The sequence below is a fragment of the Necator americanus genome, chromosome IV, assembly GCF_031761385.1.
Source record: "Necator americanus strain Aroian chromosome IV, whole genome shotgun sequence".
NCBI lineage: Eukaryota > Metazoa > Nematoda > Chromadorea > Rhabditida > Ancylostomatidae > Necator > Necator americanus.
This window is the reverse complement of record NC_087374.1, coordinates 19,245,424-19,272,809: the sequence shown is the minus strand read 5'-3', so window position 1 is coordinate 19,272,809 and position 27,386 is coordinate 19,245,424. Positions and strand designations below refer to the sequence as shown.

Below are 27,386 nucleotides of genomic sequence, written 5' to 3'. Positions count from 1 at the left end.
TCAGCTATAAATATTCTCGGATCACCTTCAGGAGAGTGGTTCAGGAAAAGCCTTTGGCTCTTCCATAATTATTTGACGCAGTTTTGGGCGAATTATTTGATTGTAGCCCAGCATTTGAGACGAAGAAAATACTACATTTTCCCGCTTTCTTTTTGTTATTTACTAAATTCTGAACATTGCGCATGAACATGTTAGGGAAATAATACTGACGCGAGTTCGTAACTCAATTTTCCTGCTGGTTCTGAGCTTAGTTTTGTTCAAGATTTTGTTGTTGTAGCAATGCTACACTCACTCTTAACTGAACAATAGGCAAATTTCACGAAATAAGCGTTGGAGAGATGGTTGTCGAAATGAATTTCCTCCTTCTCCCTAGAGTATCCGTTGTGTTTTTCTCATTGTTTCATATCTCTCTGTGGCCTTATGTATGATAAATGAATTTATTGCATAATTTCTGTTCATCATGCGTAGATTTCTCACTGGTTTCTTCTCCGATTGGAAAACCTTCAGATTTCTAAGTGGACAACTTACTAGATTTCTTTTACGCACATAAACCAGTGTGTTGTGGGTGTGTGTGGCGCGGTCGGGTTTAGGTGTGGGAGTGGGGCGTGTTTAGACTCGCAACGTTATCGAATTGGAACAATTTTCGATGAGGAAGAAACGAATTTTGACATTGCACCATTTTTCATTTGTTTGCGTCGGAGCTGCGGTCAACGAAATTTCCTTCTTCTGTGTTCTCGTAGTTTGTGGCTCCTTCGAATGAGGTTAAAAATAGTAGACCAGCTGATGTTGATCCTAAATCTTGAAGGGAAAAATATGATCAGATTGATAGAGGTAGATCAACAGGAGATGTGCCAATCGGTAGCCGTCGGTGGCGATTTCTTAGGTGAGAAAATCGAAATTCGACGAAAATTCGCTGCTATAGTATCCGGTACACTACACGATTAGTATCATGCACCTTTATTTAACGATCGCAGGAAAAATTAAGCTCATAATCAATTTCTACCGGTTCTACCGGTATTGTTGTAAAGTAGAAGAAAATGAGTAGTTTTGACTTTTTTTTTTCTTCTCTCTGTTTCTCACCTGTAGAACACTAGCTGTGACATTGTACTTTCAGATTCTTTTCTTTCCTTAACGAATTATTTTCTTTGTGCAGCCTTGTGGGCCATACATTAATACAATTATTCTGATCCTCTTTTCTTTATTGATTGTTCCACAGTTGAGTTGTTGTCAGTAGAAAATGATGGCAGCTTCACTAACGCCGCAACAGTCGATCAGCATTATGTTCTCTCAGATAATTTGATCGTTGCTCATTTGATGAATCAATGACCATTCCCAGCGCACCTCTATTTTCCAACGAAACAAATAGAACAATAAGTGTCTAAAAAGCGAGTAAAAGAAACCATAAGTAAAATGTAGTAAAACTAAGAATAAAATATAAAAGGATAAAGGATAAAATTTCTAGCGTATCAGTCGGCTTGGGATGCACCGACGCATTTGTCGCAATCGTTGAAGTTTTGGGAAGTTTGTTCGCGTATACTATAACTTGTCTGGAAAGACAAAAAAGTATAATTAACCGCGAATCGGAAACAGAATGCATGATGACCTTAACTTTCAATTAAGCGCACCTAGGTTTTAACACTTCTTTTTCGTGCCTACTGAAACTTCCTAACGCCTTCCGATCGGCAAGAACAGTTTTTCTCTTGGTCGTCGCCCGCCCACTTTCATTTAAAGACATCACCCCACGAATCTGAGATGGTACGGATTTCAGGTGGAGTATTCGTATACGGGATCGTAGGTTATGGAGAGGTGGGTGATTTCGTCCATTTATTGCTAATTGGTGTAAAAAACGGCCCGAAAAATGCGGCGTGTGCACCACCCCCTCTCCTTAATCTACGATCCCGTATACGAATACTCCACCTGAAATCCGTACCACAGCAGATTCGTGGGGTGATGCCTTTAAATACACGTGTTCTTCTACCATATGAGGCTCTACACACAATATGTCTTGTAGTTTAGTTTCTCATCATTAATTAATTAATTTACTTATTGCATCATAGCACTTCTAGGCAATTTTCTAACGCTTCGTGAGGAAATGTGTGAATCCGCACAGAAGTAGCTATTTCTGACACTTTTACGAGGAACTATCATAGAATTCATTGCACTCCTTCATCATGACCTTCGGTTATATATAATTTCTCTATATTCTAGCTCTTTAGATCATTAGTCAAATTTTAGTTCAACTTTCTCAGAATTGTGGATGTAAGGCAATAGCAAATCTTTGTCCAGCGTTTCGAGCTGAATCTGTGCACCAGAAACTCTTCAGTTTGCGGCGTACTGTATTGCCTGGTCTGCAGAACAGTCCGTCATAGACAAAAAATGATGTTCGATTGATTTTCCGGCAGAATTCCTTTTCTTCACGTTTATTGAATAAAATATTGAGTTTCTACCTGTTTTACGTTTTTCATAGCTGTGTTTTTTTTTTTTTAGTTTTGCAGTTTGATCATCCAGTTTTGTTTTTTTTTTTTGCACGGCCCACCTTCTTGCATACAATTGCGACTGGGCTCTGCTTTTTTGGCTCGCTAAACTTATGCTAAGATCTTTATCCACGGAAATTTCAATCTATAGGAGCCGGTCAAGCACAGATTTTTCTTTATTTTTGGTTGAAGGATTATGAGGTGCAACTAGTAACAATTTTTGTGCCAAAGAATCAGTTGATCTTCTCATTTACCTTTCGCAGGTTTTCTTCGCTTTTCTAATTCATTAACTGTCAGTAGTTAATAAGTTTGAACAATGTCAATTTGCCATTGTGCTACAGTCCGAATAATATTCACGAAAAGCGTCGAAAATTCTCATCTTTGAAAATTGTCGTTAAACGTATTGAAGTAGAACTAAAGCGAAAATTGACGGGAGCTGAAATTTGATATGTCCAAAATCACTTTACTTGGAATTGTCTGGAAAGTTTGGGTTCAACTTTTTGTGTTGGACATCCCAATTATTTCACTTAACGGCAGCGGCGTATAATTTTCTGTGTTCGGATCTCTCGTGAACAATATAGTGTTCGAAGAGTAGATTGCTAGTACGAACTCAGCCCGCTCTGTTCTCCCTAACCATCTCTAAACACTGCATTTGAAACTGCGTTTACTTCTGCGAGGTACCTGAAACCGCTCCACCCTTGCGCACATGCCGCATCCACAAGCGAGCGGTCGAAAATTAATTAGGTCTTATTAACAGCCTATTGAAATTTTTTCGAGCGCGTTCTAACGTATCTCGTAGGGACAAATGCCGTTCCCACGCCGTTTTTCAGGACGATCGCAATCTACACATTGAACTTTATACTACGTTAGTTTCGCGAAACGTAGCTGTAATTAAATCAGCAGTCGCAGGCTTCAGTCTGAATTGATAATCTTAAATTTTGACAAGATAATCTAATGTTTCTAAAAAATGAAGAGAAAATAAATAAATATTAGTCTTTTTTCCTCTCCCGTATCCTCCTCTGTGCTGATTAAACAATTTGAGAAGATTAAAATTAAAATATTATTCAGAAATGAAATGTTGAATTTGTTACGAAGCTCTTACCAAAGGTAATGGTATAATCATAATTTTACTCAATTGAATTTTCTAGATCTCATTCCCAAAAGAGAATTTCATGAATTGTTCGCCAACTCAAGAGCCTTAAATTATTCCAAAAAGTCTTCTCAACTGACTGGCTCATTTGCTAATTTTCATCCTTTGTGATGGAATTGGCACCTGTAGCAACGTCAGTGCATTAGTGCATTCCACAGGACGTGACTAAAGCAAGATACATCTCGGTTTCGAGTTTATTCATTCAATTGATTCACTTGCAATGCTTCCAAAATTAATCGTCATTCGGAGTGTGGGATCTACTTCGTCACCCTGCCTTTTATGAATGCGTGTGATCTACGTCAATGAAGGGGTTCCAAGGAGTCCATTCAGTTTTGTGCAACTTCCTTCCATGCTTACTTGGGATCTTAGATGACTCGTCTTCACAATTAATAGCGCTCACCTCAGCATCGTTTCCAATCTCTCACTATTTCCTGGTATTTATCAATTTCCCCTATTTTCCATGGCAGCTGAGGAAGATTTCCACAGCGCAAACTAGTTTACTAGTTCTTTGTTTTACCTATTCTTCAACAAAAATCTCTAATACTCGTCAACCGAAATTCAATATCCAAAAGTGACTTTTCGACGACCGTAAATAGATTTTTTCGACTTCGGGTGTTGTTGATTGCACCTTGGAAACAAAAGGCTCTATTGGCTTAGGCTAAAAATCGACTAAGCTAAGCTGACACGATTTTTTTAGGAACTAAAATTTATGCTTTTGATAGCTACATTCTCCTTACATCTCCATTTAATTGCTGCAATACCCACTGTATCCTCTAGGGCAACTACTGGTGAAATATTCGAGCTTCAATTTCATTACGGCTTTCGTTTGATCTATTTCGTTGTTCTTTTTAGGACTAGGCAGGAAAAGGATTCGATTCTCGTCTGTAAAAAGCTTAATGCAAAGTGATATTGTTAAGAAGCTCATTGATGTCGCACCTATCGTGATTCCTATTATCATAGCATACTTTGAAGTGGTTGGGCTATTTGGGAACATCAACCTAATCGCAGCGACAGCACGCCATAAACATCTTCGTACAAAACATGGTGAGTTGGAACTGTCTCTACACATTTTGTTTTTTTTTTGCTTTTAAATTTAACATTTTTCTTGAATCTTGGCTCTCGAGGTCTTTTCTGAGCTCCTTTGTTTTTTTAAAGCGATGATTACACGTATCACTATCAAAAATTCTTCTTCTAAAAGGTGAGGTTCGGCGATCGATGTTTCGAACGTCCGCCCTAGTGCCAGCCATGGCTTCAACTCCTCTGGGGTCGGTTCCAGATCTGGGAGGATAAAAACACTGTCTTAACACATCAAAAGTGTTTGTAGGGCTGCACGCCCGTTCATAAACTGATTCTGAACTGAAGTCGTTCATAAACTGATTCTGAACTGAACTGAAATGCGTTAGCGCATCCCAAAGTAACTGACCAATCCTCCGCATTTAATCCCATATTCTTCACTCATGCAAAAATTTAGTTTTTACAATACGATGAAATAAAACTTTTCTTGCTGCAGTAATTTGCTTTTAAAGTCTTCTTCATTTCCAAACGTCCCCTTGTCCTGCAACATCGGCATGCTCCTATATATGTTTTCTATTAATATTCTATTGTATACGAAGTTCTTATCACCTTGACTCTTCGAACTGGTCAAACAGGCGACACTGATCCTTTCATTTGTGTAGATCGTGTGCCAGTAATGATATTCCTGCAGAAATTCTGATCCCGAAGACTGTACAACGCACGAAGTACCTCTATGTACTGAGTAGGACACCCTGGTTGTCCAAGGCCTCCATGACCGCTTCTGTCTCAACTGAGCCAAAGGTTTCTTGAAGTCGATGAAGGTGAGACAGAGCTTCATTTTGTACTTTTGCAATACCTCGGTGAGTTTCGAAACAGTATGAATGTGGCCAATTGGTCAATCCCTTTCGAAACACTGTTTGCTCACATGGCTGTCCTTCATCTAACACTTTTTCAAACCTGTTAAGGATCACCCTTGTGAAGAGTTTGTAGATTACTGATAGTGAGCACATTGAGGAATAGTTACTGATGTCATGTGGATCTCCCTTCTTATACAACAATACGGTCTCGCTGTTCTTCCACTGTTTATGGACCTTGAATTCCGACAGGTAACGCAGGAAGAGTCTCGCGAGAGTGTTGATGAGAACTGGCGGAAGATCCGTCAGCAGCTCAGATCTTATCCTGTCGGGACCGGGTGCCGTACAATTTCTTACCGATATGATAGTATGTCGTACTTCGGACGGGAGAACCTCTGGAATGACATGTCTGTCTTCTCTCAAATGGTGAGGAGGCAAGTGGACATGACTATCGAAGAGATCAGAGTAGGTGTGGATGATTTTCTCTAGTCCCCTTCTCGATGCTATTGTTGTGCCATTTGAGTTTCGGGTGCACTCATCCTCTCTTTCAATTGGCGAAGTCTCGACAGGCGTAACGACTGCTCTTTCCCGCCTCTGCAGCTTCAGCCAACACTTCTGCTCTTCTCACTTTGAAGCCTTCTTTTATCGCCTCTTTGCAAAGCCTTACGAGTCCGAACGTGGGTTCTTGGTTGCCCGCGGCTCATGCAGCTACACGCTGACGTATCAGCGCAAGAGTTTCAAGAGACAGGCGTCTCTTGGTGGTTTTAGAACTCTGAGCCTTCCTCGTGCAGTCATGAAGATGTTCAACGAGCCGATTGTATTCCTCGCCGAAGCTATCCTTTGTGGAATCTTCCCAATAGCCCGCTGGCGTAGCGAAAAGATCTCAGTTAATGATAATTCTGGGACGTTCTTTTCTGTCTGGGTAAACGAAGATCTTCTCCGAAAGAGGCGATGGTCCGACCCCGTATTAAACTTTGGCGCTTCGGCGACATCCGTCAGGCAAAACCTTTTATTGACGATGATGTGGTTCATTATGATACCCTCCATCGGGAGACTCCCACGTCCAGCGTGAAGAGAGGGACTTCTGGAATTGGAATCCCATGGATGGTCTTAGTCGTTATGATGAACTTATGAACTGACCTATAACTGCCTGATGTTGTGTGTGTGTAGATCAAATAATCTACATCGTAGCTGTTGGTTCTACACAGCAACTCATTCGCTGGTTACACTGAGACTGCGTGCTACCAGCTGCCTTTCATCCGGTGGAACACTATGCGAAACTATTTTCAATTTGTATTTATTTATGACCTCCACTACGTTAAACGATTATCGACACACGACGCAATGTAATGTGCACTTGACGGAATAAACGTAGGATTGTTCCAATCAACATACATTCACGCCCCTGAAGACGGCGAAAAAGCCGAAATGTGAGTCTGATAAAGGTTCTATCTGAAATCCTCGTATGCACACTGAAAGAAAACTCGTTAATTTTCGCCTTTCTTCGTCATTTGCATCATCCTAGTAGTTATTAGCCGCTAGTTTATACTTTTTGGTTTAGTTCGCCAAAAGTCAACTGCTTTCCCCTTCTATCTCTTGTTTCTGGGGCGGGTGTAGTGTAGATTAGAGGTTCCGCTTCCTGCACGATTGATCCGAGGTTCGAATCTGCCATAGTGCTCACCAAGCCTTTCCTCCCTCCGGGGTCGATGAATTGGTACCGCACTTGTCTGGGAGGATAAAAACACTGACTTGACACATCAGCTAGCCACTGCAAGTCATTGTGTGGGCCAGTTACACGTTCGTAAACCTCAAACGATTCTGAATTGAAGTGGATGTGTGGGCGCATCCCAAGCGGATTGATTGTCGTCAGAGACTTCATCCTTTACTTCATCTTTTATCTCTTGTTTCTATTTATTAACCAAGTTACTATCTATCATTTTTGTTGGCATCAATTCGTATACTATACCTCTGTTCGGCGAAAGTGCTACTTATTTAATATATGTAATACGTAACGTAGATGAATATTTCCTCATTAATATTCTTCTGTTCGTTTCCACTTATGCTCTGATAAAATTAGCTTCCTGCAATTTTGTATGCTAAAATTTCTAGTAAGCTTCCAGTAAATTTCCCTTAACGGCTGTTGAAAATTAAGAGAATTTGTGCCCTTACGTTTATTAACGTGAGGACACAAATTCTCTTAATTACGTTTATTGGTTATTGAGCGCGCTTTTAAAATATCGAGTAGTATGGGAACATTATTTTTGACCACTCGCATACGTCCACCCCACTATCACATTGTCCCCATTTGGAATATCCTTGTGTTAACTCACTTTTCATTGTTTTTGGCAGTTTTCCTTAAGTTTCCTTTTTTTACGGGAATTGATTTTTATTTAAAATGCAGCAATCTATATGAACGATTCGATTTTTCCTTAGACCATTCTAGTTCCATCAAATACAGCTTTTAATTTATGCGAAAAATAGGTGGGATTTAATCTTGCATTTCAAACAACTATGTATACTACCAAATGTTTTCTTTTTTCACCCATCATCTTATTTAATTAATTCTATCAAGCCTTCTCTTTCCAAGAAACTTCATTCAATGATTGATTCAATATACTGCACAATAATACAATTTATAATAATTGTATTTGTTTTTAAATCTACTGTATGTACTTGGAAATGCACTTGCACAAGTTTTGATCCTGTACGAAAATCAATATTGATGAAAGTAAATAGTACCACATGGATGATATTTTTCACTTTTAGGCATATTGTTAGCACTCACAACATTCTATCAAACATTCTGCCTACTGGGAGAGTTGGCTAACGTTGCTGCCGCTGTTTTGGGTGGTTCACTGAAAAAACAGGACGTCTGTTTCTTATTGATGATTCCCTATATCTGGTTTTGGTGGGTTTCTATAGTTTATTTTCTGTATTAGTTACTTATTTATTTATTCATGCACATAAGATATTATATAATTTTGAATAAGAAAGTCAGGAAATGATAAAACGAAACAACATCAGCAAGAAAATATATTCATGGTTTGGACAGAAATTTAGAAACAAACGACAGGATGGGTTTCCTTCGTTGAAGCTCACTTTTCTGAGTAGAACATTGGCATTTGCCCGGGTGCGTGAAATCTCAGGTTTACTACTGGTAGCTCATTTATATGTGGAGTGGATACTTATTTGGCGATATGTCAAGAGTCGTTCTGCACACAGTTATGGTATTCAGTGAGACTCGCGTTAACATCGGATGGTACCATGCCGTAAAATTCCCTAACCGTATCGCCGCGCTAGCGTGCACTTTTCCCTTTTTTTTGGCTCCATGAATGGCCTCTACAATATGTTCTGTCATTTGCGTAGAACCACTTGAACTCGTGCGACACGAGCTGAGCACAGCTTCTTGTGCTTGAGTGTTATGGTTGTTTTCAGCCACACTCGTTGTAGCAATCGTATACTCTATCCCACACAGTACCCAATATAAATACCCATTTTTCATATCCAGCTCTATTTACACATTCTACAATTGAACTGAGCAGAGCCCAACCCGCCACTAACTATGAGCCTAGCAAGTACAAATCCACGGAGTTATGGGCAGGATGGCAGGCAGCCTGAGCAGGAGAGTACATACTTCACAGGATCCCGGTTACCTCCAGCTCGCGGCGTCTCCTATTCTCGTTTATATGTTGTTGTTGCCGTTCGAAAGTTGCGCGTGCTTTAGATGGCCTGTTCACATCCGCTCCTTAATGCCAGCCCCTATACGACAACGGAATCATCTAATGACTTCAAAACACGGAACTGTGGTTTTAAATAAGCAAAAGTGGGTAGCGCGCAATAAAGAAGCGCTGCTGGACTTTATCGCGCCCTCGTCTTCCTACTTCTAAATGAAATACAGAAGAAGTCGCTTCAAACACGCGATAACATCTATGATGTCTTGAATTTTCACGTTGGTTCATGGAAGTGCAGAACTATACCGGCCGAACAGTGTATTCCAAAGGCTTCTTCGATCTCAATAGAAGCTCCGTTGAACCCTTAAAGGAGGAAACAGTATGTTGAGCCAATATTAAACAAAATATCTTACCTCTAACCTAAAATACGAGATATGCTATTATTCAAAAGATAATCTACAACAATAAAGGAAATTTGAAAAAAAAAACTGAAAAAGCTGAAGTCTCGTGATATGACGATAACGACAGCATCTATTAAAAATGGAAGAAAACGGGTAAAAAAAATGGTTACAAAACAAAGGAAAACGTTGATTTCCACAAAGCAAACTTCTGCTTTTTCTACTTCTTCTTTACTTGAGACGATTTTCTTGGCATCAGATGATGCGCATAATTTCAGTATACATGAGATACATTTCTATTGTCCAAGACTAAATCAGTTGTTGTTAGCAACACTTCAATATTATGCTTATGCTTATGCTCTTCATTATTATGCTTCATTTACATTATTATGCTCTGAAAAAACATGCTAAATATGCATTCAAGTTTTACTAAATATTATGCAATCAAGTTTTGATCAGATTTAACAATGAGATAACTCGGTAATTGTGATTTTATCAATCTTCCCCAAAACTGTTACAAGAAGTTGCTTCAGGTTGGGTTCCAATCACTAGATTATAAGGGAATAATTTCAGTTGTATGCAATCGACTATGTTTCTGATTCTCTCGCTTGATATGCTATTTTCCGTCACACTACCACTCAAGTAAGTTTCCCTTCATTTTTCCACTTGTTTCTTAGACAAATTAACTTCTTTCTTTGGCTTTCTTTCTTTCTTTCTGCTTTCTTCTTAGGCAAATTTTGGATTTCTTTAGTGCTAAGGTAGCTGGAAGCCGTCATCGGACTGAACCCGGTGTTTTTTTTTTCGTACAACGATTTCATTTGTATCCCGAATAGATGTCACATTCGTTCTCAGAGTGCAAAGTAACCCCAAAGTAGTTCTGAAGCGCTCGGAAATTAAAAAATTGAAAAAAAATCGGACTGACCCTTCTCAGCTGCCTTTGTGCCTTTTTCGGTGTGAGTTCAACACAATGTCTCCAATGTCATGGCAGGATTTTAAATCTGTGCAGTAAAAAAAAGCAAAATAAAAATGAAAGTTACACGGAACTGAAGAGCATCTCGTGATGTATGCAGTCGCTACGGAACGCTGCGGAAATCAGAGTCGCCCTGATGCGTTACCTCTTCGGTGGAGATGGGCGCAAATAACATCTTCTCCGGCCTGCAATCCATAGGCCAATGGCTCCAATAAACTGCCCGAAGCATTTTTGTTTCTGTTTTTGGTAGTTGCATCATTGTACATTAGTAGGATTACGACATTGTCGTATTAGTAGGAAAACCTTTTCTCGCTACTATCGACGCTTCGTCGGTATTACGTTCGACGACGACTGCACGCACCGTTTGGTGCTGTTCAATGTGGTTTCAATTCCTTGCCTGACATAAACACATCCAGACTATGCCACTTTCTTGTGTAACTCTTCATTCTTCTTCATATATAACTCAAAACGTCAGCTATCACTTTTTTAGGGACTTTTCCTATTCACCCTCGCAAGGGCTGAATATCGTTGATTGGTTGGCTGACTGTTCATATCTTGCCTTGTTCCTGGGATAAAAGTCTGAAGTTTCGGAAACCGACGATTTCAGTGACCGTGCTATATACCGACGCCATGCTATTCATCACTGTGGAAATATCGTACCTAAAAGCAGTAGCTGCAAGCCCCTTTACTCCACTCTTTAGAAACTTTATGAGGTGGTCTTTAATTGCGTGTAACTTGCGTGATTCCATTTTGGGTTTGCTTACTAACTGATAAGACGATAAACAAAGGACAAAGCGTCTGGCGCTAATCGATCCGGTTGGGATGCGCCCCTACGTTCATTTCAATTCAGAATCGTTTGAGGTTGCGAACGTGTAACTGGCCCACAGAATCACTTGCGTTGGCTAGCCGATGTGTCAAGTCAGTGTTTTTATCAGACAAGACTGGTACCAATTTATCGACCCCGGAGGGAGGAAAGGCTTGGTGAGCACTATGGCGGATTCGAACCCCCGATCGATCGTGCAGGAAGCGGAACCTCTAACCGCTACCGCTCCCGCCCAGTCTTTAATTCCATGTAACTTGCGTGATTCCAGTTTGCTTACTAACTGATGAAACAAAAAATACAGCCCCCCCCCCTCCCAAAAAAAAACTTTTCAAAAAAGTCTTAGTCGGAGGCAAAGACTTCTAACATCAGAGAAATTAACCGTGTATTCGATAGTGCTGGTTCTGAATATAAACATCTAGGCATATGGTCATTCGGGAATGGATATATGCCTCTGTAGCCTCAATTCCACCGATCCTCTACGCTTCATTGATCATAACAATGAATTCACTAGAAGTTCTAATTGGGAATAAACACAACAACACGTGAGTCACTAGAGCATTATCCATTAAGGTTTCGTTCGCTAAAAATTACAATCAAGGCACAAAGTACAAATTGCGAAAGGAGCAAATGAACGGAAGATAATCATACACAACCTCCAGTCGATAGCGTAAATGCTATTGTGTAAGGAGGAGCCTTGCCTCTCCAGCGGAGGCAAGTGCTGGCCTATCTCAATTCTCATCTCTTTTCCTGTTTCCTTTTCTTGAAGTTTTTCCGTGTTTTTCACATGGCCGTGCAAAATTGGATTACTCGATCTAATCAAATTCCTTCACCATTATTCTTATAGTTAGTTTTGCTTCCAGGGTGTCTCTAAGATTTAGCCAGTAAGAATTGGATTTCTGTTGCATTTCCCGTATTGTTGTAACTGTTTGTTTTTGAACCTCCCCCTCGGGAGCCCCGTAGCCACTCGTAGCCTAACTCATTCAGGTTCGGTAGCATCGCTTTGGAAAAGTGTGGCCGACCACTGTCATTTAGGAGAATTGGGTTCTTTCTGTTCACTTACGCCGAGCAAAGAAGTTGAAGTTTCCGGTGCATTTCGTCCAGTTCTTTGTAGTACATCTCTAAGGTAATGATCTCGCCAGGAGCAGTCACCATGGTTTTCTCCGGATGCATTTCCGGGAAGTGAGCAGCGCGCTTCTTGTTGTCGGGAAGGATCTACTTCCCACCGCACGTAACAATAGAGAAATGGATCGTTATTGTTGTCTACCAGATATCAAAACGGCGGTTTCTTAGAGACTCGCTCAGTTCATGCGGCACCTACTCGTTCAACTTTTCTCCTTTCCAATTTTTTCCAAATGGCTGACAACTGTTGAATGGTCAACGCCTAGGTCTTGGGCAACCTCTCGTATTGTTTTAAAGGAATCATTTTCAATGACTGCCTTTAGCATATGGTCGCCAACATCAGAAGGGCGGCCACGAACTTCATCTTCAAGGCTCCACAACGAAACCTTTGTAACCAATGCCGTCCCGTGGATTCGGTGGCGCTTTTCTTACCCCATGCACCGATGATATTCTGAGCTGTCTCCGCTGTAGACTAAACTTAAACTCGTAGAAGAAGTTTTGGTGAAATTTTGCCTAGACATATTATCTTCTGAGTCTTGGTCCTGAACAAATAGTGATTCTCGTTCAAAATTACCCCAGCACTAATAACCACAACGCAATGCGCTACAAAACGCTGTATGGCTTCTAATATTGAAGATGAATGTAATAGGATAAAAATTTATCATAAAGATAAGGCGAAAAGCGCATTATTTTCGCACCAACCTAGTAGCATCTGAAGCGCTAGTGAGGGCATTGAGGAACCATTTAGTGTTCCTCACTATGGTTTACAGAGGGGGGTTGAAGTGCACTGTCGAAAGGTTACCGTCAAGCAAACGAGGGGTTTATTGATTTATTCCCCTACCCCCCTCCCCCCAGAAGAGGGGTCGTACAACTTAGGTAGTGGATAGTGATGGTGGTAACAATGGATGACAGTGAGTAGTCCCGCGGTGATAGAGTAGGACGGAGCTTACCTTGTAAATGAGGGCACCCAATTTTTCTAGTAATCGGCTTCGTAATTTCTTTGTGATGAGTCATTTGATCGAAGAATTGTCTGAGGTCGCCAGTTACATCGTAGACTACTCTAACACTTTTAGGTTATAGGTTGGATGGCGCCAATTGGAAGAGCAAATCCCACATGATTTCTCTCGTTGACAGTAGTCTGTTGTATGTAATATCTGAGGCAACGCCCCTGTCCGGACCTACTCATGCAGCGAACAAAGTAACTGATATAACGTTGGGAATCAGGCCTATATTGGTGGTCATCGCATAACTGTTTTTGGACTACTCTCGTGGTGGCCGTCTATGTGGTCGCGCCCGGCTACTGACGGGCCATGTGGAGCGGTGATGTTCGTTAGCAGGTGCATCTGGTAATGTGGTGACTTTTGATGTTGTAGGGGTGTCATAGACGGTTACTCAAGCGCTATATGGCCTTTAAGCGATGAGCGTAGCAACAGGGAAGAAGCGGAGATGGTTTCCAGTTTGGATGATGATGGTGTGGTTTACAAGCGATTGATGTGGTTTGCGCCGTGGTGGAGCGAATGCTGCGGATATGGTTTGAGTACAAGTGGATAGCAACCCAGTCTAGTGTGTCCATTAGTGTTCCGGCGGTTTCGCTGAATGAGATGAGTTACTGGGTGAAGAAACAGCGGATGGTCGCAGACGAGCAAAGAATTGGCGCAGGATCGTTTTGGATCCAGAGCATGCTGCAGTGGCTGCCTGGAGAATGTGCTCGATGCGGAAGGGGAGAAAAAAAAGATTGGTGCGGATCATCCACAAAGAATGGTCTTATCGGGCATGGTGTTGATGACTGCGGATGCTGGATGATCCTCCGTAACGCATGTGTGGTCTCATGGCAGTTAATCTCGCGGTAGATGTTGTGTCTGCGTCAGGTGTGAAATAGGTTCTGTTCGGAATTATGGATATGGATTTGCAGGGGCCGCTGACTGAACGCACGACCAAGTATGGCGTGCGTGTATGCTGCGAAGGTGAGTTGCGGCTGCGGATCTACATCCATAGGCTCGAAAGATAGGTCACGTACTTACTAAGAGAGCTGCGAAACTGTAGAGAAACAAAATGAGAACTTACCTGTCCTCGGCGTTGCGCTGATTCGGACGTACCAATAAATGGCTTAACGGTGGGGTGGTGGTATCGTTCCATTATTATAAGTCGCCAAAGAGCAATGATAGCAAGTCACGAGATTGCTCAGAGTGGAGAGTTGCCTGAACTCAGTGCTTTTTAGAGACTGGAGAGGGATAACGGTGTGAATTTAGTCGTGCTAAAGTGGTTTGTAAAAAAAGATCGATAACCGTGAGCGAGAGCGATTAGCAAGCGCACCTCGGAAATGGTGTTGAATGCCACTCAGTTAACCTGAGGTGATTTGTAAACGTGGAAGAGCACCCATAATGTAACCACGTGACTCCGCAAAGGATAACATGCGGTAAACCGGGAAAGGAAGGGAAACAAAAGGAAGATTAGTATTAGAGCTAGTAACCAATTTAAGAAACTATGAAGTAAAATAAAATAATGTGAAAACATTACAAAATACTATTGAAACTAGTGATCACTACGGGAATAAGGAGGAAAAGGAGAGAGATTGTATGAGTGAGAGCGTTAGGAAAGATGCACTAATGTGCTTTGAAAGAACTATCTAATTATTATTGCGAAATATTATTGCTTAACCAACACTACAAACATTGAAGAAGAGTAAGGACTGCCAATTAAGAGCTAAAACAATAAGCAAGTGTAAGGTAGGTTTAGCTCGAGCGCATAAAGCGTGGAAGATGAAAGTGAAGAAGAGACTGAATGAAAGGACGTTAAGAGTGGCAGAAAGGTGGGAATATAAGGGTGAAACACAACGTCATTACGAGTACGACATCAAATTTACATAAAAATAAAAATAAAAAATGCATAAAAATAGTAAAAATAAATAATAAAAAAAATAATAAAAAAATGCATTAAAAAAATGAAGCGAGAGGAATTTTACAACATATGCGGACATAGACGCTCCAACTACGGTAGTAATGGTCCTAGGTGGATAAATGGATTAGAGAGCCATAAGTTAAGGGCAAATAAAAAGGGTTTTTCAGTCAACTGAAAAACGTCAGTATTTTTATCCTCTCAGACAAGTCTGGTACCAATTTATCGACCCCGGAAGGATGAAAGGCTTGGTGGTCGCTGGTGCGGATTAAGACCTCCGATCGCGCAGAAAGCGGAACCTCTAACCGACTTCACACTGCGCTACACCCACCGCAGCAACATAAATATTCAAAATAATCAACTGGAGTACAGAAGTGGTATTAGGTGAAATACAGAATGGAAAGGGCAGCAAAAACGAAAAAGGAATCACAACTAAAAGTGCAAAAACCATAAAACGAGGAAATAGAAAGCAGTAAATACTAAAAGCAAGTAGATAGTCATCATGTGTTCGTATCAAGTGCAAATTGTATCCGTTTGGCTGCTCGTGGTGTCTGAATTCAAGACTGTTACAACTGTTTGCTGTTCTTTCTCGGCGTGGGTTTTCTTTGCTTGAAATATCTAATAGATGCCTAGACTGATCGAACTCTATAATTCTTTGATCATTTGCGATGCGAATTGTGATCGATCTGGCTATGTTGAAAGGTCTGACCGTGCTTTACGGTGGTTATGAAGGCTACAACCCATTGTCCAGCGAGCCGGTGACTCATGCGCCGGGGTATATCTCCAATTCATGGCACTACTGGTATGTCTCAAATTCGATTTCAATGAAGATCTCGGCTTTCCTCATATCCTCGATGCGACGTTGGAGCGTTCTTAGCTGCACTTCACGAACGGCATGCGCACGGAATACAAATGGAGTGTTCCTCCAATTGATCAGACGCATCGGATTGTTCATAGCGTTCGTCAGTCGAGATCTCCAGTAACGCAAAGTTGATATAGTTTCCTCTTTTTACTGATAGCACTTGAAAAGTCGCATATAGTGCGTTACTGCATTTAAAGCTCGCGTGTTTTACGATACGTGCTGCACGAATAATGTAGTTCACAGCAGAGTTATTGGCGTGAGAACATGGGCAGTACCTACGCCAGGAATTTGCAACATGGAATGGAAACCCTGCCCACGGGCGTACACTGACCCTTTGTGGCTAATACACAGCAACAAGGGGTCAAACACAACAAACGAGGGAAGGAAACGAAGGGACCGGTCGCGGAAGTAAGTGCCATAGGTGAATCATCGGTCTAGACGCTTGTAGATATGCGGCTTATAAGAACCATAGGAAAGTGGTGTGCATTTTTTGAGACTACGGTTTTCACCGGGCACCCATTAAAACTTGATTCCAGCAAGCAGAACCAGCCCTTATATTCCAAAATGTGTGGCGCCAAGAGTGCAGGGTAACTAGCGCTATCGAGATTATACCTTTAGGATTGCTGCCACCGATCCTAAAAACCTTGTTTCAGTCCTCAACATGGGGAATGCAATAGTCTTGACTTTCGCACATGAACCCTTGCACCGGCGAAGCTATTCCCCATACTCATGTGTGGTGTCAGCCAAATGATGATGCGCAACACGGCACAACATAAGACAACTCAGGGCAAATAAAGCCCCTGCGCCTCGGACCTGTGACATTGGTGGGCAGGGCAAAAAAAAAAAGCTTCCCAAAGCGATGACGAAGTTCCCGAACCCCGAGCTTTAGGAACCGATCTTCACGTACTCATGTTGATGCGCGAATTCCACCGCGAATCAAGACCATTGAGGCAATTCTTCCGTTGTTGCGAAAACCGCCGACGCAATTTTGCACAGAAATTTTATTTTGTATTTTTCCTGTATAAAAAAGCAGAAGTAAGGTACAGTCGGGTCGAAACGTAGAGCGTACGAGATTTCTCTCGAGGCGCTTCTGAAGAACGTGGCGGCTAGGAGCATGATAAAATCCTTGCTGGTACCACCCATCGCTGCATTTAGTGACACTCCCACCTCGGTTCCAACTGCTGCCTCCACCGCGCCGTTTCGACACGCACCGCAACTGCACTCGTTATTCATGTCGTTTTGACTCGACTATAAGGAAATCAACCTGTTAATCCACATGAGGAAATCGCTTGGTGATTTCATTACAAAGTAGATAGAAGTTGGCCTCTTTCTTGCTATTTCCACACTGCTTCAAGAAGGTGGTTATTCTTGATTCTTTCTTCTTCTTTTTTTTGATTACGCGAATGACATGAGAAAATGTAGAACTTCTAGTATGTACTCCATTTTCTAGGTCAAAGAGGCTCTCAGTGTGGTTGAAGACGTTCTATAGAAAGTGTGCTTGAGGTACTCAATCTTGACCGGAATATCGGCTCGCTAGCTTTTTGCACTGGAACTTCATCCGAACGCTTTGCATCTCCGGGGCGAATAGTAGAGACAACACGCGCGGTTATGTGTCGTTTGGGCATTTCCTAGTTTTCTTCAGGAGGCTGCAATCAGCAAACCATGGACCAGACTCCTCATCTAACACTCGCTGGAGCTTTACCAGAAAATATATTGAATTGAAAAATTGCGGGGCGAAAGTAGATCTGCCGCCACTTTTCCATCCATTTTCTGAAAACTGAAGCTATACGGATAATATACTACACTATATAAAATAACAGAACTAAAATGGGAAGATAACGAAAGCTTATCTAGACTATTGCGCCTTACTGTAATCTCGACCTCCCTCGATGCACATAGTACCTCTTTTGTAATCGTAGTCTTAAGAAAGTCCTTCCCTGATAGTTGAATAATTTTTCTGACAAGGCGTCTCCTGACCAACTTCGTGTGAATATGTATAGTTAGTTCTCTTTTTGGCTCGATTTTGACATTTCGTCACGACTTTGCAAAAACGCTAATTATGCGCTAATTATACGAAAAAAATGGAGCAGAAATTCAATCCCCCTAACTAAAATCATAGAAGCACCTGAACAGCTAAATTAACCGTAAAACTAATGGAAAGAACAAGCTAAGACCATGTAGTTCTATTCATGCACTACTTTAACGAACGAAAATAAGAAAAATTATCAGAAATAAGGACAAGTTCCAAATAGCTTGTCGTGCTCAAATGGGCTGATGATCAAGATCGTCGAGGATGTGCGCGCAGTTTGGCGGCTCTGTGGTTTTGGTGGTTATTGAGCGCAGTGTTGTGAATATTCAATAAGCACCAAAACCGCAGAGCCGCCAAACCGCTCGCCGCAGCGATCGGAAGAGGTGGTAGTAGCTCGGGGCCATGTCCGGGCTGTACGGTGGCTGCGGTAGAACTTCCCATCCTGAGCTCCAGAATTTTATGGGAAGTTTTCTTCGTGATGTAAGGGCGCGCATTATTGTGCAGCAGACGAATGTTGTCGAGCTTAGGGTGCTCCTTGCGGATCTTGTAGCCCAGTCTTTGCAGTTGAGCGCAGTACGCCTCGGCAGTAACTATCGCGTTGTTCGGCAGCAGTTCGAAACGGTAGATTCCATGAACTCCCCACCAAATGCTCAGCATGACCTTCTTCTCGTGGATTTCACCTTTCACGAAAGGATCCGGCATTTCATCGCCAGCGCACCACGCACGTTTGTGGATGTGGTTGACGTAGAGGACCCATTTTTCATCTCTAGTGACAATGTTGTCCAGCCAGTCGAATATGCGGCTTCTGGAGAGCAACTAAGTGCAGATGTCCAGACGTCTTTGTCGGTTGTCGTGGCTCAATGCATGTGGGAACCACTGACCGAGCTTTTTCACCATTCCGAGAGATCGCAGTTCATTGCTCACGGTGGACAGCGAACAGCCAAGACTGACAGCAAAATACCACACACCTTAAGGATGCTGGTCCGCCAAATTCTTCAGTTCGTTGAACGATATTGCAGTCGGTCGACCAGAGCGAGGCTCATCTTCGAGTTTCTTGTTTCCGGCTTTGAAGCGCTGGAACCAGGCGCGCACAGACCGCTCAAAAGGGGCTTCAGTTGCGAATACTTGACTCAAGTTTCGATGGGCTTCAGCAGCGGGGTGGCCAGATTCGTACTCGTAAAGGAGTACGTGTCGAATATGGGCGGAATGTTCGAAGATTATAGGATGAGTTAGGCAATGAATACGGAGTTAGATATGTTATGTGTATACAAGTGTGTACAAGTGGTAGTGTCCTTATATAATATATTTAAAACGGGAACTTCCAGAAAATCTAAAAAAATCTGCGCTGCTGCGAAATTTCCGGCAGATACTTTCCGAACACCCTAATAATAACATGATTATAGTAACGTCAATGCGACCTGAAATAGAATAGGCTGGTGCAGTTGCATGAGCGCCTCGATTTTTGCTGCAATCGGAGTGGAGATTCGTTTAACCAACTTCACGTTCTTTAGATGCTCCTTTGGAATGCTTTCCACGCCTTTTTTTTCCTTCCTTTCCTTGCTAGCTCCATGAGAGAAGAATCTTAGCCAATCATCAAGCAAGTATGAAAAATGGAGTGCCTGTCTGATCAACGCGATACGCTAACGCGTTCGACTTCAGTGCAGAATACTTGAGGTTTCGGTTTAAGAAGCTGCACTTGACAAGACAACGAAAGTAATGTACGTTTTCTATGAATTCTAAATACTTAACAATTTCAGGGTAGTGGTGTGTAATCCGTCGTTATCAATGGATTCGGGAGTAGCAAACTTTTGGGTAAACTGGAACGCGTTTTCAAATCTAGGCGTGCTCATCGTATATTTTTCAGTTTACCTCCTCGTCATGAATAAAGGTGAATGGTTGAAGTTCGCCGGTTTCTGTTTGTAAAACTTACTTTTTCAACTTAGCGTGCTGATCCTAGAAGTGCGTGTAAAGAGGTACCCGTAGATTTTCGATCTTGCCTGAGCTGTAGCAATGGAATGGATCCTGTGGAGATTTACGTTCGTTGCTACCTAAGTAGCTAATTCTCCCCTCCTACGCTATATCATACGCCGCATCACCGGCTAGAATATAATTCATGAGCTACTAAATTGTCTCGGAGAACTAGACACATTAATTGGAATTTTGGGATGAACGTTCTGAGAAGGAATTTTGTAGTGTGGTGATCTCAGATTTGTAACCGTACCAGAAGAAAAAAAGTCTCACGTGAAACATGAGAGGAGAATGCATCTAATAACTTCAAAGTGTGTATGTGAAGATTTTCTTTGGAAACGGAACATTCCAGCTTTCAAAAGTAATGTTAGTAAAGAGGATGAGGACTGTGGAACTAGCGAATAATGTTGATACTTGTGAAATATGTGAATGGATAGGAACAAAAGAAAGTGATTTTAGAAAAGTTACGTAGTCGCTTGAATGGAGAATAGATGCCTAATAGAGGGAACTTCTGTATCTCTCAAATCTCTGAAAAAAAGGTTTGTTGGAGATTTATAGGCTTCCTGATGGTAACCTTTAGACAAAAGTCGCTCCTTCTCTCTCTCTTAGTAGACCGCCATACAAAATGTCATGTATAATTAATTACATTATCTTTTAATTTATTCAGTAATTTCGACAACTCTCACCATTCTTCCTTACATATCCCCTTATAACTGTGGTTCTTTGCCTCTCCATGATCAGAAGATCATCTAAGACGGTTATCTACGCCTTCATGAACGACTGGAGCGTGGCTTCGTCGAAGCATGTTTGCGTCTCCACCGGCATATCCGCGTCCCCGAGGAATTCGCGGAACGTCTGCGGGTGCCTTTTTACCGTTCACCCCAGCACAGTGATTTTGGAGGAGTGGAACTTTTTATACGTTATGATCCATTTGGATGGGTTTTTTTTTCCTTTTCAGAGAAGCAACAACAGAAACTTGGAAGAGTGATGACGAATGCTGGAGAAAAACAGGTGAAGTGTGATAAGAGGGAGAGCTGCAATGTTTTTTTTTCGAGCAACAGAAATGACATCCGCAGCCCTTTTCCCTCGCAGAATATTGTGCTGGCCTCAATTAAACAAAGGAAAAAGAGAAAAAAAACTTTATTTCTAGGCAGATAAACAGCAACGGCAATCTTTTCCGCTACGGAAATCACTCTCACTGAATTCACTGAATGCCCAAGTCAAAAAAGCAGTCGAAGGAAAAAGGGTAACTTTAGATTTTGACAGACTTAAAAAAATTTCTGACCTTGAACTATTCAGTATGACACATTTATTCTTCATTTCTCAAAACAAACAGACATTGTAGAGCGGCCATTTACGCTGAGTTCGAAAGAAAAGTAGCAATAGTTACTTCTTGGGTAACTACTTCATTGTTAATTACTCTTGTCTAGACCCTTATTTCTCTCATGTGGTTAATGGCAATCTTCACGTTAACGTGGTGCACATGTATGTTTTCTCAAGGAATAGTTTCGTGGATGCCTCCATCCGACATCAAAATATTTGTGGAGGCTTACTCGGTAAGTTAAAATGATTCAATAATTAAATTAAAATTGAATTTTTGAAGGAGTTGAGTTCTGCTTTTTAAAATGTGCCTTTAGTTCCGTCAATTTTTTTGGGGGAAAATTATGTGAATGTGCAAAAAGTCACAAAGTAATATTATTCTATAGTTGGGTCAAATAGACATGAAGCTCGGACAGTTGCGTAATCGGCTGCGCTCAAATCGGCGCTGCGGAAACAGCAGTTGGAATCGAGGTGGCACCATGGCGATCTGCAGAGATTGGTGGCTGTAGTGAAGATCCTTACACGATCCCAACAGCTACGCTCCACCGCACAGCTTCGAGCGCCCCTGCTTACGCAACTGTCCGTCCTTGATGTCGTTGACTCTATTATATATCACTCGAAAACTAGAACTACTCACGTTTGGACTACCTTACGTTAGTTCCTTTCTGAATAATTCCCTTCCCTACATGGCGGCAACGATTAGATCATTTCTTCAGTTCTTCTAACGAAGGGGAAACAATTCCATAAGCCCGTCTATAGGTAGCAATTATAGAATAGCGACAAGGGTTCCATCAAGTTGCCAGGGAAAAACATGACCCGTAAACTTAGCCCACAAACTAGCAATAGCCAATGAGTGCTCGACTAGCTGCATTCTTCGAAACCACGACTCCACTCTCGAATATCCGCCCTCGCATACGAGCCAGAAAAGATTATGTTCTACCTTCTCTCTCTCACGATATGAGCAGAGTTCTGTCTACGTAAAGCATGTCAGAATGACGTGGATAAGAGACAAAGTTTCTGGCGTTAATCAATCCGCTTGGGATGCGCCACGACGTTCACTTCAATTCAGAATCGTTTGAGGTTGACGAACGTGTAACTGGCCCACACAATGACTTGCAGTGGCTAGCCGATGTGTCAAGTCAGTGTTTTTATCCTCCCAGACAAGTTAGGTACCAACTTATCGACCCCGGAGGGATAAAAGGCTTGGTGAGCACTAGGGCGGATTCGAAGCTCCGATCGATCGTGCAGGAAGCGGAACTTCTAACCACTACACTACACCTGCCACTAGAATGACGTGAGAATCGTAGATATACCAGAACAGTAACGAACGAACGTATGAAGTATGAACGTAAAGTTACCATTGGCACGTCGTCGTAGATATGACCGGCTCTGTAAGACTCAGCTACGTGATTCGAAACCAATGAGTAGCTTGCTGAAGTAGGCGTGTACAAGGGTGGCACGTGCTAACGTACCTCGTAGGAACGTAGACTGTTTTCCACGCTGTTTTTTGGGGTGGTTAGGGGAACTGAGTGGGGCCTCTCTCGTAATCGTTATAACGAGAACGTTATATTGTCTACGAGAGATCCAAACATAGGAAATTATACGAAAGGCTTCCCTTTAAAGTGCAATGGTGATGTTCTTTCAGATCATATTCGCGATGATGTCATACTCTGTCAACTACTATGTTTACTTTGCGAGAAATCCCACTTATCGGAAAGCATTTCTCCAGCAGCTGGCGTGTTTACTACCGAAAAGGTGCGCAAATCTACTTTTGAAAACGTGCATGAATGCTTTTTTTTCCAGGATTTGGAATACGAACTTTTTGAGCAACACCACTCGCACTCCCAGAAACGTGAAAGCGATTGCTCATAGCCTTTCAATGCCCTCTACATATCACCGTCAAAATAAACCTGGAATGACGCGGCAGAATGACACCAACAGCAGCTGCAGATTTGAAATTGGAGGAGTTTAGGGCTATTATATGATCGAGACTAGGAAAAAGAATTGTCTAGGATGTGTATTTTGCTATATTGTCCAATCGGTTAACTTCGGCTGATTTCTCACTTATTCAAATTTGTTGATCGAACTTTCTGCCTCTGTTGATTACTATTGTAAAAAATTTTGCTGTGACGTAAGATATCATTGAAGTCAAAAAGTACAACTACACTGAGTGAAGTCAAAAAAAAACGGAAACGCCATGGAATTAAGGAAATTAGTACTGGAAGCTACCAAAATGAGAACGACTCGGTGATAATTTGAAACACGGTGATAATTTGAAACCACAGCGTATATAGGCTACCAGCAGAAGCATCCATTGAAAATGTGATAAAGATGGGCAGAGCGAAAACTTTAAACGCCTTCTATGATATTTGAGAAGAGCTACTGCTTCGAAAGTAAAACAGTAGATGAGTTGATGTGTCCGTCTACACGACTGTGGCAATGAATCTCGATTCTTTCGAGGAAAGCCTTTCTTCCGACAGTCCCAACTGGATTTCTACGATTGAAAAAGTGGGATGTGTGTCGGCTTTGGCAACGTTCGCCTATGGACTAGAATCATTCGGCACACTTCGGCAATCTTCTGATGTGATCGTTTTATATGAAATTATTTTAATGCCTGGTTCTCACTAATAACATTTCTTTTGCTTAAATGTAAACACAATAAACCTTTCCAGAATCATCTATTCTTTCCACCGATTATCAATAAAGGTTTTTTTGTGGTGAAACTTCGAGGTCATACTAGTTAATTCCAAGTGTTGAATAAACATAAACAAGAGCACCAGTACATAGTAGAACATTGGATGCGAATGCATACGAACACAAGCAGTGTATGCTGTATAGGTTGACTGTTGACATCACTTGAGAAGATCTGGTTTCACTCGAGTTGTTCCAAAAAATCCTTATTGTTATCTTACGCCCCGAACATCTAAGCAATATTTCAAGAAGAAAATTTACAACCGGAAGTGGCACTTTTCAATCTGCTTAAAAGACTGACATTCCCAGTCAAAAAAGAGATTGAAGTTTCAAGTTTTTTTTCAACAAGTTTCTAATTTGTAGGCTTATTTTTTGACGAGGGCGGTGTAGCGCATTCGGTAAGAGGTTACACTGCGACTGCAATGTAATCTATCGGAGGTTCGATCCCGTCCTAAACCCAACCAGGCCTTTCATCTCTCCTGGGTCGGCAAATTGGCATCTTTCTTGTCTAGGAGGATAAAAACACTGGTTTGATAAATGGGCCAATTTACTAGTTACTTTTTTCCGTTTTTTCTTCATAACTTTTCATTTCTCTACATAAATAGATGTGGCTCTCACTCGATTTGAGATGAAGAGATCTATCTACGTAGCTCATTTCGAGCTCTGCTGCTCGATCTTTTCATCTTCTGGCAAAGAATTACGGTGGTCCTTGTACTTTTCTTTCTTGTCGTTTTATCGTGTGATTCCTAGAAATGAGAAGATTCCTTTTAAATTCCCATGTGATTTTTGGGATTTAAGAACGGAAGATATCTGCCAATTTTAATTGCAAATTTTAGGCAAATTTCCGCAAGAAATTGTGAGAAGCTGGGAATTTATGAGCTTTGAGGCAAAAACCATGGAAACATAATTTTTCCATTTCATTTTAAAAAAAGAGTGGAAAGGTGTAACCGCTAGCAAAAACGCTTTTAAGTAATTGCGTGAATTTTCTGTAGCTCAGTCACTGCTGATCCAGTGAGGATGTCACAACTCGATCTTCTTCAAGTCTGAATATTGGAGAGTTGAATAGAGATTCACTTTTTGAGTCACCACAATGATCTTGTAAGCCTGCCCTTTTTCCATGGATGTATGTGAAGATGCCGCCTACTTCTCTGCTGAAGAAGATGCAAGGGTCCGTTCGATGAATCATTGCGTAACTAAGGGGGCCACACCAGAACATCGACCAACTTCCGCGGGATGTGCACCCGATTTCCGCACACACACTCGTAGAGACTTCTGCTGTTTTGCTCGCTGCGACTCCTGCCGCTGAGCCGAGATCCATATTTACCTTCGGCGTCTGTGCTCATAGTTTCTTGTGGTTCCTCATAACGACTGTAAGTAGCTGTGCAAAGCATTGAGATGCCGCTATTCGTGTATTGTTTAAGATTTTGCTGGCTTCCCCCCTCCCCTCCGCACCATACTACTTTAGGGGTATTCCTCGCTTCAGTCCAACAACTACATATTTCTTGCTATCGCCTCTCTTCACTCAGTTATTTTATTAGTTTGCATTTTGAACAACTCCTTCACTGTTAAAATATTACGTTTTCCACAAAAAAAAAACTCATATTCCCAACTTTCTTCGATTTTGCGCTCGAAAAAACGAAACCTCGTCAGTCTAACGTAGAATAATCAAATTCTATTCAATAATATTCTGGAAAAATGCATTCCACGATGGTATTCATTTCCTTCTACATATTCATCCAGCCAAGTGTTCCAATTAATTCAAATCTTAGGAATTCAGGCCCAACGATCGATCGCTGAGATCATTCGGAAGCGAAAATTTCATATGCCTTCCGCAACTATTCGCAAGAATTCAAATTAGTGCTGAAGAGGCTCTTAAAATGATTTCTTCACGACTTTTTCAACTAGAATAGCTAAATAAACCCCTGAGAAAAGAAATGTCATTATTGCATTCATTCTGGTTGCTCATCCATAAAGGTTATTTACAAGATATTTATATATGCATAGCTTATAATAGGCAATATTGAGAACTGTAGTTGGCCCTAGTCTTCTCTAGATCCAGCATTCTTCCACTATACAGACCAAATTTTCTGTTTTTGTTTTCTTTTTTGTTTACTGTTTCCAGAGTTTACCGAAGCAGAAGGCAAAGAAAATAACGTACAGAAATAAAATGCAGAAATTAACTGGAGGAGCCCTAAAAATTCCAATAAATTCTCTTCTCTTTCCGGAACAAAAGAATGAAAACAGGAGATAGGCACAAGGTGTTCAAACTGCGGTCTTTGCATAGCGAAAAAAATGCTCCCGCTCTTTTTTTTCAGCGGTGCATTCTGCGAAGCGCTGCACTTTACGAAATGTCATACATAACTCGCTGTTGATCCAATCCAAAGATGGTTTTCTTGAAGTGAGGGCTCGGCGTTCTCAAGTCCATAGAAGAAAAATGATGCTCACGGCTAGAACGAAACGAACGGATGTGTTCTGCAGACCTCTCGTAATCTTCAACAGAACTTTATTCTTGATCAGCTAACATCTTCTTCTACTAGGAGCACTTTTTATTTTTACTCTAATCCTATTCTATTTTATTCTTATCCCCATTCTCCACTATGTACTGGATCATCCTATTAACAAATAATAATATTCCATACTTATTACGCTCGAAATGTCTGATACGTCCACATATGTATTAATATGTTACTATCCATTAAATTTAGGGCTTGTTATTTCATTTATTTTACATTTGAAACATATTGAAAATGTTTTAGTTGTCAAAATCAAGTTAAACGAAACTTCTTCATCCCATGTAATTATAAGCACTAAAATAACAAGAATGTGAATAATCATGGATGATAATGTGGATATATCATGATCATGCTATATAACATGGGCTTAGTCTGTGTGTGTGTACGTGTATGTGTCACGGAATTCGAAAAAGGAGGTGCTACGGCGCCGAGTTGGTGCGCCGACGCCAGAAAGCTACAAAATGGGATGGGACTAGTCCCGCGGCGTCGGATTGGTGCCCCGGCGTAGTAGAGTGGTTAAAGGAGGAGATGCGGGTCCAATGACGTCGGATCGGTGCGCCGGCGCCAGATAGCTATGAAATGGGGTGCGACGAGTGCAACGGCGTAGAACTGTTCTGCCATAACGCAGTATTATC

At 41.5% G+C, this 27,386-nt stretch overlaps 1 protein-coding gene across 2 annotated transcripts; it reads left to right on the top strand.

Moving 5' to 3' along the window:
• Nucleotides 1-846: 846 nt before the first annotated feature.
• RB195_001908 (uncharacterized protein) lies at nt 847-23,519 on the top strand (the record flags this gene model as incomplete). 2 transcript variants are annotated; one of them, XM_064198900.1, is made up of 11 exons in its annotated part: nt 847-883; nt 4,477-4,668; nt 8,259-8,400; nt 10,135-10,203; nt 11,774-11,896; nt 20,017-20,147; nt 21,186-21,238; nt 21,378-21,473; nt 21,658-21,783; nt 23,193-23,302; nt 23,351-23,519. In XM_064198900.1, the coding sequence occupies 11 exons, from the start codon at nt 847-849 to the stop codon at nt 23,517-23,519; spliced, it is 1,248 nt and encodes a 415-aa protein (XP_064054781.1). The 2 variants fall into 2 exon arrangements, with proteins under 2 accessions (XP_064054781.1, XP_064054782.1); XM_064198901.1 differs by lacking the exon at nt 847-883 and having other exon boundaries at nt 4,521-4,668.
• Nucleotides 23,520-27,386: the final 3,867 nt, after the last annotated feature.